Raw genomic sequence first — 14,922 nt, forward strand, 5'->3', positions numbered from 1 at the left:
AATTTGAAATATCTAATTAACCTTGTTGGGTGCAATGATATATTATTCTTTCATTTTTTTTAATATTACATTCTCTCTGACAGGGCCTTGGTGGCCAGGCGCTTAAATAAAATGCAATAAAAATGACATTTTTGTCTAACATTATTATTTGATGTTCATTTTGGAACAACAGTACATATTTCCACTTGTTTTTATCTGTCTTTTTATGCTCCTTTCATGTTTCAACGCAGTGAACCTGGGCCGAGGTGCCTTCGAGGCTATGGCATTATTGGTCAACCAGATGCACAAGAACCTGGAGGGGAACCAGGATCAGCACGGTCGCAACAACCTGCTGGCATCTTACATCCACTACTGTTTCCGTCTCCCCACCGCAGAGCCTACGGTGCCCCCTGCAGGTCAGTCATTAGACTGGGCTGCACAAAAAAATTTTCCCAGACCTTTTTTTTTTCCCCCCCAGTTTTCTGTAAATTTACGCTGGTCTTTTCCCTGTAAGCAGGAGCCCAGCAGTACGAGATGCCGATCCAGTACGCCACACTTACCAGAGCCCCCGCTCGTCCCAGCAGCCTGCACTTATCACGGTCGAAAAGCATCAGCAATTCGAACCCCGACCTGGCCACTACTCCCGTTTCTCCTGATGAGGAAGTACAGCGAATTATTGGAAGCAAAGTGAGTTTTTTTTTTTTCGTTTTTTTTTAATGATGCATTTATTACTTGAACATGTAAACTTAAAAAAGCAACAAAAAAATAGACATTCAAAAGTCTAATAAGCTAGTGATGTGATAGTGATGTTATTGTTGCACATTTGTACAATCTCTGGTGTGTTGTATTTCTTTCTTAATTTTTCTCGTTCTTTCTCAATGTTTAGAAATGCAGTCTTCATTTTTCACACACACACACACACATAAATTACACACACATACATTTTTTTATTTTACAGCGACATGGACACACAAGGGTTGCTGCTTAGGTCCAAGATGTGATTTTGCTTACCGCTACAGTCCTGTGTGATTTATTCAGTACTTTCTGCCTTCCCCTTTTTTCCCCACTTCACGTCTCACTTTCTTTGTTTGTATTATTTTTTTTTTTCCTCTCTGTCATATAATCTTCTCTGTGGAAATTACCTCCCCTTTACTCACAGTGCCCCTGCCTCTTGCCGGTTTGTGTGTGTGTTTGTGTTTTTTTCCTGTGTGGCCTCTGGTGGCTAATGGCAGGGCATTGACCGCTCTCACTCCTGGGTAAACTCCGCTTATGCCCCCGGTGGCTCCAGATCTGTGCTACGTCGGAACCCCAACTCCAGTTGTGAGCTCAAGCAGGTGCAAAATCCCTTTTTTTCCTTAACTTTCTTCCTCTCGTCCTCACCTTTGTCACCTCCATCTCTCTCAGCGTGGCTCGACCGCCCGCTCATCGCTGCCGTCACTGTGCACGCTTTTACGTCTGTTTGTGCATCACAGCAAGCTGTGTCCGTCCTCCTAACGTCATGCACCCACAGCCGCGCAACTACACAAATCTGCTCCGATTGAATCACACGTTTCCCCCCCCCACCATCCCTAACCATCCGTCCTTTCCACCTCACTTGTCCTCATCTGTGTGTTGTTGTTGTTCACCTCACCATCACCCCACGTCAGGCAAACGACCGCAGCTGCAATCGTAGTTCTGCCTTTCTGGACAACGTGACCATGTATTCAGTTTTCCCAAGGCAAATTACCAAGAAGGTAAAACTGGCATTTGCTGTTAGAACAGTAGTAAAAACCTGCTGTCTGTCCCTTCTCATTGTCATTGAAGTCATCTTTCACTGTTATTAACAGTAATTATTTTTTTTATTCTTACACTAACACTCAGATAATTGTGTGATTAACGGGTGACATTTATTTTTAACATTTTCACTTTTCACTTTATTTCCTAATAATGAGCCACAATGTTAACTTATAAATGCCGCTGCACAAACGTTATTTTTTTGTTTGTTTGTTTTTTTTCTAAAATGCATTCAAAACCACAACATTTTGTACAATTTTAATTGTTACATTTTTATTAATCAGGCATAAAGACACGGCAACAGTGTTTCTGCCTTTATCCTTAAATTAATTTTTTGAATGTAAACAAATTTAGAAGTGTCTGTAACGCACACCGAGGAAGTGAGGGCTGGGGGTTGCACTCATTTTTTCAGAGTTGAGGATTCTTAATTCAATTTTTGCTCTTTGCGCCTCGAAAAACTTAAACTTCTGAATCGTCTGAAGTCACTCTTGCTATTATGCTGCTGAGATGTTCAATTGGAGACGGACCTAAACTGGTGATAATGATGATGTCTAAATTTTTTCCTGCTAAATAACATAACATATAATAATTAATAATAACATAATCACCTATAAGTAACAGTAAGTACAATTTTTTCCCATTTGTTTTCCTGCAAATATTTTTAAAACGTCAGTAACAGACAGTGTTTTTGCATTTTTTTACTTTCGACATTCATCAAGCGGGCCGCATTGAACCCCCCGAACGGGCAGGTTTTGGCCCATGGGCCATATGTTTGACCCCCCTGCCCTAGACCACGGTCCACTGATGCACATGTATCCCATTACAGAGGCTGACTTTTGCATCATTCTATGATAAGAACCTTGATGGTCATTTTTATCTTCATCTTGCACGTAGAGTCAAGCGTTCGTTTTTCTCCAAACAACCAAATTGTCATCGTCCACGAAAAGGACTTCATTATCCGCATCTTCACTGATGTGGTGGACTGCATTAAGTTACATTATTTTCGCCCTGAAACACTGATAGTCCTCACAGCGAAGTGTCTTTTGCCACGACCATTCACTTGTAAACAGAACACAGACCTGTCCCGAAGACAAACTTTGGCGAACGCTACTTTTCAGTTTTTTTTTTATTTTGCTCATGTTTCAACGTTTTGCAAGTGTGTGTGTGTTACCGGCATCCATTTCTAACTAGGTGTCTTTTGCCACGACCATTTATTTTGCTCATGTTTCAACATTTTGCAAGTGTGTGTGTTACCGGCATCCATTTCTAAATGGGTTTATGTTCCTAGATTTTGCCAAAGAAAACATTCAGATTCTGATTTTTTTTTTTGCTGGCTGATTCAGGTTTAACCCAACTGCCAAATTACATATTTTGTTTATATTGCACGCATGGTTTATTCTCTGCTTATCATGTCTTAATATGTGCCTAAATTGCCTTGGTATCCGTTCCCGTCCATAGCTTCTCCACGAGGAGCTGGCCTTACAGTGGGTGGTCAGCACCAGTGCAGTGAGGGAGGCGGCGCTGCAACAGGCCTGGTTTTTCTTTCAGCTCATGGTGAGTGTTTCACGGTAGTTTATCAAACTCGACCCGTTGATAAAAGAGCCGTAAATCTCAAAAGACAATTCTCTGTTTTCCTTTAACCTGCAGACAAAGAGCATGGCACACCACCTATTCCTGACCTCCAAATTAGACATTCCCAGACGTCAGCGTTTCCCCGACCGCTTTGTGGATGATATCGCTGCTCTTGTGTGTGCCATTAGTGCAGACATTGCCGGCAGATATCACAAGGTAGATTTCTTCTTTTTTTTTTCTTTTTTTTCCTTAAACCTTTGTTTTTTTGCACTACACTCGTAAACCTTCCCTTCCTCCTTCTCAGGATGTGGAGCTGGTGGAGAGGTTAAACAACAGTCTGGCCTTTTTCCTGAACGAACTATTGTCTCTGATGGACCGGGGGTTCGTGTTCAACCTCATCCGTTCCTACTACAAACAGGTGCCTGTTCTGCTCAACTCCTCTAAATACCCGAGGATTTAAAATGTCCAGCGTTTCAAGTGTTTCGATATTAACATTTTTGATTTAGTGTAAAGGTTGGGGTCCATATGAACTTGAATTATTATTTGTGTTGTACAGATTTCCAACAAGCTCCACACGGCGCAAAACCCCAGCTCCCTAAACGCACTGAGGATAGACTTCATGCGAATTGTCTGCAGCCACGAACACTACGTCGCCCTCAACCTGCCGTGTTCCACCCTGAGTCCTCCAGCTTCTCCGTCCCCCTCAACTTCCTCCACCACCTCACAGGTAGTTTTTGTAGTCCTGCACTTTCCGAGAATTTCTGTACGCTTAAATAAGTATAAATCTAGCAACTACGTGGTTTGTTTGCTAAACGTCATGTTTATATATATATAAATACTTCATCTTCTACTTCTCCTTCTGTAGAGCTCAGCATTTTCCAGTACAGTGCATGACCAGCGTGTGGCCTCCATGTTCGAGCTGTCAGTCCCCTTCCGTCAACAGCATTTCCTTGCTGGTTTGCTGCTCAGCGAGCTCAGTCTCATCCTGGATCCTGATGGAGAAGGGTTGGTTCTCATTATTCACGTAGAGAGTATTTTTGGAATTAGGTTATACAAAACCTATGCAGGACAAATACATCTTGTTTTTTGTTTTTTTTGGGAACTTCTTGCCCTCTATTATGGCTCCCAACGTTAGACTCTTCTAATGCTACCGCTATGTTAGCCTAGGTCAGTGACTTTCTACTTAACTTAAGGCAAAAATCAAGTTGCGCTGCGCCATAAGAACGGAATTCCGACGTCAGTCGTGGGCCCCAGGATACCTGTTTAAATTAATTTACCGAGAACACCTGGATGTTTATAAAAAATATAAATAAATATATAAAATATATATTATATATATATATATATAATATATATTTTATATATTTATTTATATTTTTTATAAACATCCAGGTGTTGACAAATGATTAATTGGAGAAAGACAACAATAGTATCAGTGACAGTGTTGCATTGAATATTCTTGGCTCTGTTGAAGGTATCAAAGGATGGGATTTACAAAAAAAAAAAAATATATATATAAATACCTGCAAGTTGTAGTAGTTACAAATAAAGATGATGAAGTAGCATATTACAAAATTAAAAAATAAAAAATATATAAATACCTGCAAGTTGTAGTACTTACAAATAAAGATGATGAAGTAGCATAAACTAGCCATAAAATGCTATAAAGTGAACTATCTTAAATACCTTCTTTGGCTTCTTCAAGCTATACGGTACATCACAGCACATAATGCATTTCGAATTATGTACCCTCAGAAGTTCACTTTTTGTTCTCCCCGCAGGGTTTTCTTCCTCCATAAAAAGGCCATAAGTGCTGTTCACTCACTGCTGTGCAGCCACGACGCAGACCCTCGCTACAGCGACCCACAGGTCAGAGCCTATGTGGCTCAGCTGTACCTGCCCCTCCTACCCATTGTCATGGAGTCCTTACATCAGCTCCATGACTTCTCCGGTCAGCAGAACACTCGCGCACTAATTGAATGCCAGCGTTTCATTCTTTTTATATTCACACCTGACTGCGCCTTTCATCTTCTCTCCACAGAGTCCTCTCATTTTCGGGTTCGGCATGCCTCGGCCCACGCCGACAATACTGACCTAGACGGAAGCAGCACTATCAGTCAGTCTGTTGCCATGGCGATCGCTGGCTCCCCTTTGCCTCATGCCAAAACCAACACATTTTCTCTGCCCACAGTGGTGAGTGATGAGCGGTCAGGGTCGACGGGTTTACAGGTTGCATGGAAATGAATCGTGATCACCTTTGTTAGGCAAAGATTCTTTTAATTCTTCAAAATACCAATGTTTATTGGGGCCATAAATTTTAAACGTTTTTGGTCCCAATAAGTCTTTGGTAAGGATTAGGTATGGCTCAAAACTCAGGATCGGTATTGGTCCGATACTGGTCAAAATTCCAGACAAATACAACTATAATCCGTCCGATCCAATACATAATGCTCCACTTGGAGCAACATGCCGTAAACAGGGACACTATCACCTCAGCAGCGCGTCTGAGAAGAAAAAGAAACTTTATATAATTTCAAAAATTATACATCTACACCCCAGACATGCACAGACAAACTGATTATATTTTTAGATTTTTCATTTTACTTGATCCAACCAGTTTTCTGGTTTATAAATACTGTAAATGTCTGCAATTGTTTCCAGTTATAGAATCATTCATACTTTAATGTCTTGGTCATTGACTTGACAATGGTTTATCAGTTACTTCACATTGATACACGCGCACCTACTGGTATCCCAGTGTTACTTTTTTTGGTCATGTATTTCAATGGAATATCAGTCCTGGTACCAATGCTAGCATCGGTATCAGTGCGTCCCTATTTTAAAACGGCAAAACATTTCAGTGAGTTTCAGCAGATAAGTCTACTTCCTGCTGGTGCTTCCTCTTTGTCACCTCGGGGGACTTTAAGAACCAAGGATTGATGATAATCTGCATTTGCGCTAATAGTCTTTCCTGTTACATCATTCATCATCTGGCATAGAGGCTTTGTCGGAGGCGGAGGAGTTCACTCCTAAATGTTTTCAGAAATGTTTGGGCTGGGTCTGTTTTCATATCTCTTTCGTGTGTTGTTCAAGTCAATGAACTTGAAGGAAAGCTAAACAAAAATGACACACCGTTTTCATGTTTGTCCTCATCAGGCCGGGCGTCAGTCCGGCTCGCTGTCTGCAGAGTGCAGCAGAACTCTGCTGGTCTGTTTTCTGTGGGTGCTGAAGAATGCAGATGCAGCTCTCCTGGAGCGCTGGGTCTCCGATTTGTCCGTGTTGCAAATCAATCGCCTTCTGGATCTGCTGCATCTCAGCGTCTCCTGCTTTGAATACAAGGTGGGACAGATAGTCCAGCTCGCTCATGTTCTTTATTTAAGCTCGGCCCAGTCAGAGCAACGGCACATTCCAGAAACTTTACATTTTTGTTTGCACCTCGATGTTTTAGTTTTGTCTAATCCAAAATGTTTGTTTATTAAAGGGAAAAAAGACTCTCGAAAGGATCAACAGCCTTACGTTCAAGAAGTCTCAGGATATGAAGGCCCGACTGGAGGAGGCCATACTGGGAACAATAGGAGCTCGTCAGGAGATGGTCCGCCGCTGTCGAGGTGTGTGCGTGTGCGAGCGCACGCTTGTGCAGTCACGTGTCAGTCAACTGCCTTTGTTTTGGATATGTGTTTTTAATGTACATAATTGAATGTGCTCATTCTTCCAGAGAGGAGTCCATATGGCAGCCAGGAGAACGTTAGGTGGAGAAAGAACGTCACTCACTGGAGACAAAACACAGACAGAGTTGACAAGTAGGTTGATCATCATTGTTTGTGTCAACAGTGAGGCTAAAAAAAAAAAGTGAGAAAAGAACGAAAGAAAAATCTACCTCAGTAAACACCAAGTTGAACCGAGTCCTTAGAAGGAGAGCTTATGTTTCTGTGTACAAGGTGTAAAAAAATACTTGAGGTTAAGAATATTGTTGAAAGTACAGTTGAAAAAAAATGGATGTTCAAAATACCTAAGAGCTAGCAAGAATGTTGCTATAAAGGGAGACATAATAGCATATATATATAGCATATATACATATATGTATATATGTACAAATATACACATATATGTATACATATATACATATATACAGATATATGTATACATATATACATATATACACATATATGTATATATATATATACGTATATATGTGTATATATGTATATATGTATACATATACTGTATCTGTATATATGTGTATATATGTATATATGTATACATATATGTGTATATATGTATATATGTATACATATACTGTATCTGTATATATGTGTATATATGTATATATGTATACATATACTGTATCTGTATATATGTGTATATATGTATATACATACATACTCTGAAACTACCTTTAAGTTTGTCAAGCCACATTTTTGCTAAAATCTTATATTCTAGTGCTGTCAAAATACAGCAACATTATTGAAAGTATTAAAAAAAGTGTTAATCATACATGTCTTTAAAGTGCAGTCACTGTATGTGATTTAAGGAGAAGCCATTCAGTCAAAGAAAACCGAATATTTCTCATGTGGACGTGTGTTTCAAAAACAAACCTCTTCGTGCTTCTTTCTGCAGTGTAACATAAAATAAGATGTGATGGTTACGATTGGGCACAAACTTTGTTCCAGGACTAAAGCAGAAATGGAGCAGGAGTCTGTGGTGGATGGAAACTTGGCCACCGAGGGAGCTCTCATCGTCCTGGACACACTGGAGATCATAGTGAAGGTAAATGCGCACCAGCCCACACCAGCTGTTGACACACATCTTGTGGAGAAAAGTCCGCTGCAACGTGTACTTTAACTTTCAGACTGTGGTGGCGTCGGAGCTGAAGGAGAGTGTTTTAGGCGGGGTGCTGCGAGTGCTTCTCCACAGCATGGCAGGCAACCAGAGTGCCCTCTTTCTGCAGCACTGCTTCACTACACAGAGGGCTCTGGTGTTCAAGGCAAGGCCACCTTCACAGTTTTTCACAGTTTTCCCTTGTCAGCGATGCTGCCGTGTAATGTTCATGTAACGAATGCTTTTGTTTACAGTTCCCAGAGATGCTGTTTGAAGAGGACACCGAGCTTTGCGCAGACCTTTGTTTACGGCTCCTCCGCCACTGCGGCAGCAGCGTCAGCTCCGTTAGAAGTCACGCTTCTGCTTCTCTTTACCTGCTCATGAGGCAGAACTTTGAGATAGGAAATGTACGTTTTCACAAGGTTTTGTATTCTTCACATTCTTCATCATCAGGGACGCACACTTAAGTTTTTATTATTTGTCACTTACACTCGAAAACAGTTTATTGACTGGTCTACATTTCTAAGATTCCAATTAGAAATTGTATGTTAAAGCATTCATTTATTTTAAAAGTACTTGCAAAAACTTGCAGAATACACTACAGAAATTGCATAAATATCAAAAATGAGTTATATAGGATAATGGTTAGCTGAACTGTTAACCATAATTGCTAAAAGTTAGCCACAAATGTAGATAAATGACCAAGGTTATTCTAAAAGGTTTAACAAAGAGTTATTGAATAAAGAAAAAAAAAATCTGAACAGAATTCAATCAAATAAAAATTAGTCAGAAAAACAAAATTATGCCGATTCCCATCCCTAGCTCTGCAATTGATAAAAGTTGCTAAAAATGTAGCAACAGGACAAAATAGAGCGATAGCCCAACAAAAAAGTAGAAATGAAAAATAGGTCTTGAATAAAAATGATGATATTTCCTCAGCCGATACCATAAGTGTTAATTTTTTTTTTAAAGCTTAATGATGGATTTAAATAAGATTCGAGTTGGAAATGAATAATAACTGATAACTGTACTGTCTAGCTTTTAGCCCAATGACCAACATCATATGTCCTGTCTTCCTGTTGCTGCAGAACTTTGCCCGAGTTAAGATGCAGGTCACCATGTCTCTGTCTTCGCTGGTCGGAACGTCGCAGAACTTTAACGAGGACCATCTTCGTCATTCACTCAAGACGATTCTAACATATGCGGAGGACGACTTGGAGCTGCGTGAGACTCCTTTTCCAGAGCAGGTATGCATGCGGCCACAGCCGCTGTCTGCTCTCCGCATTATCCAGATGTGATGTCACTTTCCGGGGCCTCTACTACCGCACTGCCTTTTGTAACTGCAGGTCCAGGATCTTGTGTTCAATCTGCACATGATTCTTACTGACACTGTGAAGATGAAGGAACACCAGCAGGACCCCGAGATGCTCATTGATCTCATGTACAGGTACCAGAATCCTCCTCTGTGGCATTAAAGAGGGACTTACTAAAATAAAATTGAAATTTAAAATTTTTTTTTTATTATTTCAGGATTGCTAAAGGCTACCAGAACTCGCCAGATCTGCGCCTCACGTGGCTCCAGAACATGGCAGGGAAACATTCAGAAAGAGGAAACCACGCAGAGGCCGCGCACTGTCTTGTCCACAGCGCCGCCCTGGTTGCAGAATACCTCAACATGCTGGAGGACTGTCGCTACCTGCCGATTGGTTGTGTCACATTTCAGGTGAGTTCGGGTTTGTTTGCAAAATATTTAACTGCAATAATAATGAAAAAAAAAAAAGTATCTGTTTTTATTTTGACTGGACTCCCTTGTGGTTTTATTCTCTGAGTCATGACGTTGTTAGTGATTAATCAAAAAAGACATGCGGCTACACAGCTCTGTTAGTCATAAAAAAATTGGTAGTTAGTCACTGAAACACCAAACTCAGATGCCTGGTGAGTAACAACCTCCGCCCCTTTCAAAACAAAGCAATTATATATTATTTATGAATTTAAATTAAAAAACGAATTTAGAAAAAAAAATGTCAACAATGTTTTACAGTATAAAATAATTACCTATTTTATTATTTGTTAGAAGGTACAAACTATGTATAATTATAGCTGATAATTCCAGTCACATGCAAAATTGTTGGACTTTTCCAAGCAAACTGCCGAGAGCTCTGTAGTCTCTCGGTAGACTGACCTAGTCCTATTTGAGGGTAACATTTCAAAACCCTCGGTCATTTGAGACTGTAAGGCAATGACTTTGAGGTTTCAGAGAGAAAAGAAAATTATACTTTTGCTTCAGGGCCACCGCCGAGCCAACAACCCCATGAACGGTGTCTCTGTGTAGAAGCACTGGACCTGACAGGAAAGAAAAAGCTGAACTCTTGTATTTTTCTGTCCAAATGTCAGGAAAGGAAAAGCTGAACTCTTGTATTTTTCTGTCTGTGTAAAATAGGTGTTTCTCTATAAAAAAAAAAAGAAAAACTAGTAATAATTATTTGTTTTCTAATAAAAAAAAATAAAGAAAAATGTGCTGCTTCTAAAATAAAGCCGGTATTGTATGTAAATTGATTTGTATAAAAGCACTTTCATTTACATTTCAGTTTTGTGGCCTCCTGCCTTTTCAGTAAAGTCAACCCACAGTGTTGCAGAATGAGTCAGGTTTTTCCAAAAATTCTTTTTTTTTTTTTTCCCCCCTCTCAGAATATTTCATCCAACGTCCTGGAGGAGTCTGCAGTATCAGATGACGTGCTGTCCCCAGAGGAGGAGGGAATCTGTGCTGGGAAGTACTTTAGCGAGTCTGGCTTGGTGGGCCTCTTGGAGCAAGCAGCTGCGTCGTTTAACATGGTACGAGTCAAATTCTCCAACCACACGGTGACAGGCTACGTATTATGGAAGCACCGGTTTCCAGCGTGGACACGGCTGAAGGCGCAGGGCCACATAATCCAACAGTGTGAGTGCAAATGGCCTCTCTCTGCTCTCTGACCCCCAGGCTGTCATGTATGAGGCCATCAATGAAGTCTACAAGATTCTGGTTCCTATCCACGAGGCCAACAGAGACTTCAAAAAGTTGGCCACCGTTCACGGAAAGCTGCAGGATGCCTTCAACAAAGTCTGCAACCAAGTGAGTCAACAGCAGGATGTTAAAACTGAGAGCAGTTCTCAGTAGATGGGGAAAAATTCATATGTGCTGATTTTTGTTTTGTTTTCTTCGCTTTTTTTTCAGAGTTCAGGCTGGGAGGTGACAAACTTGTTTATGACATTTTCAACATTTGTAACTATTTTTTTTATTTAAATGTATTGTTTTGATATTTACAATACTTTCTTTCTACTGCTTCTTACCCCCCCCTGGACACTGGATGACATGTTACTGGTGAGTGACGAAAAACTCCTTTGACATTTGTAATATAGCAATTGCAATTGCAACTGCAATTAGGCTTGTTACTTATTTAGAATTTTTTTTAATTAATTCCACTTTCCACAATGCAAGTGAACAACAACATAAAAAAATACAATGAAATATAGCAACTAAAGCAGAGTGTTTAATACGCTATAATATATATATATATTTATATATAGAGGCATGATGGAGGAGAAAATAAGGTTTTGGGCTGATATGGATCGGTATGGGCAGATACTCCAAATTGCAGAATCAGACATGAAGTAGTTGTATCGAACCATCACTAATTATTTGCATATAACTCCCTCATCACATGGCTTGAAATGCTAATACACTAATTATTTGCATTTAACTCCCTCATCACATGGCTTGAAATGTTCCCTTGTATTTTTTCCATAACCAACAGCATCACAAACTCCCGTTTTTCTTTTCCGTTTCCTTTCTTAGCGTTTCTTCAGAGGATGTTCGGAACCTACTTCCGGGTCGGTTTCTACGGCACTCGCTTCGGAGACCTGGACGAACAAGAGTTTGTGTACAAGGAGCCGTCCATCACCAAGTTGGCTGAGATTTCGCACAGACTGGAGGCAAGTGTGTCGACACAGACTTAGTTACCGGTTATTTTTTCTCCCGCGGGGTTCTTGATGAACACGAGGTTCTGAAGGTGCGTCCGTTTGATGCTTAGGAGTTCTACTCGGAGAGGTTTGGAGACGAAGTGGTGACAATCATCAAGGACTCCAACACTGTGGACAAGAACAAACTGGATCCTAACAAGGTGACCATATTTTGATTTCTTTATTGATATACCATGAATAAAGATAAAAATCAACTATCGATCGATCGACTGTAATTTTTTTTTTTGTTTTTTTTTTTTTTTTAAAGGCCTACCTCCAGATCACCTACGTGGAGCCACACTTCGACACGTACGAGATGAAGGAGAGGATTACCTACTTTGACAAGAACTACAACCTGCGCACCTTCATGTACTGTACTCCGTTCACGCTGGACGGCCGAGCGCACGGCGACCTGAATGAGCAGTACAAGCGCAAAACCATCCTGACCACGTCTCACGCTTTTCCGTACATCAAGACACGCGTCAATGTCCTGCACAAGGAGGAGGTGAGAAGTATTTATATATTTGTATATCTCCTTGTTTTTTTATATATATATTTGGACAGGCTCATGCAGCTGTTGAAGCTGTATTAACATAAAAGGTGTACAAAAATATTTTTTGAAAAACATTTTTTGTTATTATTTTGGTTCACTATGTTTTGCAATGCCAGCCAATATTCATGAGTCATTTAGCGTTTTAAGTCTGGGAAATGTTGTTTGTGGGCAGCAGTAGTGGATTTCACAAGTACACCTTGTACTACGTCTGTACTACGTGTAATTTTATATCATGTAAATTCACATCTTCTTTGAATTCGCAACTTGAAACTGAGGTTTTCACAGAACTGGAATAGGCAGGCCAGGCTATGTTGTCTGACTGGGATTAAACAGAAGGTTCGAGACCTCCGTTAATGTACAGATGTTTTGCACTGAACACATTAGTCAGAAATTCAGTGCATGTGCCTTAATTATAGGCTATACTCACTCAGAAAAGCAGTCACCCTTCAGGTATTTCACCATGTGAATCCTGCCGTCTTATTAAATACCTTGTCACAGATGTATAGGAAGAGCAAGGGTTTAAAAGGTCCAAACGCAAATTCACACCAGAGCTGACAGTAACGAGTGTTTCCCTTTATTTTTTTTGTCCATTAGATCATTCTTGTCCCTATGGAGGTGGCCATTGAGGACATGCAGAAAAAAACACAGGAGCTGTTTCTGGCCACAAACCAAGAGCCTGCCGACTCCAAGATGCTGCAGATGGTGTTGCAGGGCTGTGTTGGCACCACTGTCAACCAGGTTTGTTTTTGTTTTTTTGTTGTTGTTTTTTTTTCATCTCTCACTCAACCTACTTTCATATAACAGCTATTAGAGTGGGGTCAAAAGTCTGGGTCAGTGTCTTTAGTAGCGACACACATTCCTCAGCAGATTTGTAACAAGGTTGTCTCCTTCACAGGGGCCCCTCGAGGTGGCACAGGTCTTTCTCTCTGACATTCCCGGCGACCCCAAACTGTTTCGACACCACAACAAACTGCGCCTGTGCTTTAAGGACTTCACCAAGAGGTGATGACACGCTTCACGGCCCCGCAGCGCAAACGCCGTTGTCACTGATAAAACACAAACGCAGAGCAAACGCCGTTGTCACTGATAAAACACTAACTCGTTATCTTTTCCTCCAGGTGCGAAGATGCCCTGCGGAAGAACAAAGCCCTGATCGGTCCGGACCAGAAGGAATACCACAGAGAGCTGGAGAGGAACTACAATAAACTGAAAGAAGCCCTGGGTCCCCTCATCAACCGCAAGATCCCGCAGCTCTACAGATGCGTGCCAGCTCAGGCTGCACAAATACAACGGTAATCTGAGACGGCGTACACTTGCACTCACAGACGGACACACCTGCACACTCAGACACACAACATGACATCATGCTGCTTCTCACAGCCCGTCGGGCCAACAAAGGAGAAACATAAAACCAAAACTCTGAAGGATTCCAGAGGGGGTTTGAATGGGAGCCGGAATCCTTAAAATTCCTGATGTTTTTCATAAGCTTGAATTTTTCAATGGTCAAGTTTCTGAATTTGTTAACGTGAATGGAGGGGGAAAAAAGGCTGGAGGAAAAGCCATAAATCTTTCCTGTGGTGGCTACGTAGAAGCTAGCTGACATTAGCAGTGCTCTATAATAGATCATGAGCAATAAAAGAAAAACATATATTATTATAATATATATATTATATTATTATATATAGTGGTGGTCATATACTGTAAGGATTGAGTCATATTGTGCCATACGGCAATCATGCATTTAATCAGTACCACAACATGTAATGTATATATAAAGTATGTTCAGTTTATATGAGTAAATATATATATTTAAAGTTTCCGTCGTATGTAGATTGCTTCAGTCTGGTCATTTGTATAGTACTGTACTGTAGCTCCAAAGGCAGAAAAAACATGTGGGCGCCCAGGATATAGATAGGTAATAGGATAAATAAAAAAATAGATAACAGTTCAAAAATCCTCAGTTTGTGCATAGAAAATAACTCAATCCAAACCCAGAAAAAAGCTTGAAGCTATGTAACCAAATTAGGAGGAAACAACTGGGACCGAAAAAAACAACCTGAATTTGGTCTTCATCGCAACTTAACGTTTACGTCACTGAGGCAAGAATGGTAGTGGCTGATTGGAGTTTGTCTCCGTTATCGTTTCTTCCAAGGTCTGTAAACATTGCGATCATATTTCAATGGAAATAGATAACGCATCCCATCGAGTTAACCTAACCGCGGAGGAATGCC

The 14,922-nt window shown here is 40.6% G+C and overlaps 1 protein-coding gene across 1 annotated transcript in view; it reads left to right on the top strand.

Moving 5' to 3' along the window:
- Window positions 1-14,922, top strand: part of dock6 (dedicator of cytokinesis 6) — a 36,540-nt gene that overhangs the window by 19,132 nt on the left and 2,486 nt on the right. The window contains 28 exon segments of the mRNA XM_017040641.2: window positions 231-395; window positions 497-666; window positions 1,212-1,313; window positions 3,211-3,306; window positions 3,400-3,540; window positions 3,629-3,742; window positions 3,881-4,051; window positions 4,190-4,329; window positions 5,106-5,275; window positions 5,366-5,517; window positions 6,481-6,663; window positions 6,806-6,932; window positions 7,040-7,124; window positions 7,995-8,091; window positions 8,174-8,308; window positions 8,397-8,549; window positions 9,231-9,389; window positions 9,489-9,589; window positions 9,673-9,865; window positions 10,831-10,974; window positions 11,120-11,251; window positions 11,354-11,368; window positions 11,986-12,111; window positions 12,210-12,299; window positions 12,407-12,643; window positions 13,286-13,429; window positions 13,587-13,693; window positions 13,810-13,983. Coding sequence (XP_016896130.1) covers window positions 231-395; window positions 497-666; window positions 1,212-1,313; window positions 3,211-3,306; window positions 3,400-3,540; window positions 3,629-3,742; window positions 3,881-4,051; window positions 4,190-4,329; window positions 5,106-5,275; window positions 5,366-5,517; window positions 6,481-6,663; window positions 6,806-6,932; window positions 7,040-7,124; window positions 7,995-8,091; window positions 8,174-8,308; window positions 8,397-8,549; window positions 9,231-9,389; window positions 9,489-9,589; window positions 9,673-9,865; window positions 10,831-10,974; window positions 11,120-11,251; window positions 11,354-11,368; window positions 11,986-12,111; window positions 12,210-12,299; window positions 12,407-12,643; window positions 13,286-13,429; window positions 13,587-13,693; window positions 13,810-13,983 — 3,823 coding nt within the window.

Source organism: Cynoglossus semilaevis, chromosome 17, assembly GCF_000523025.1.
Source record: "Cynoglossus semilaevis isolate Cse_v1.0 chromosome 17, Cse_v1.0, whole genome shotgun sequence".
Classification (NCBI taxonomy): Eukaryota; Metazoa; Chordata; class Actinopteri; order Pleuronectiformes; family Cynoglossidae; genus Cynoglossus; species Cynoglossus semilaevis.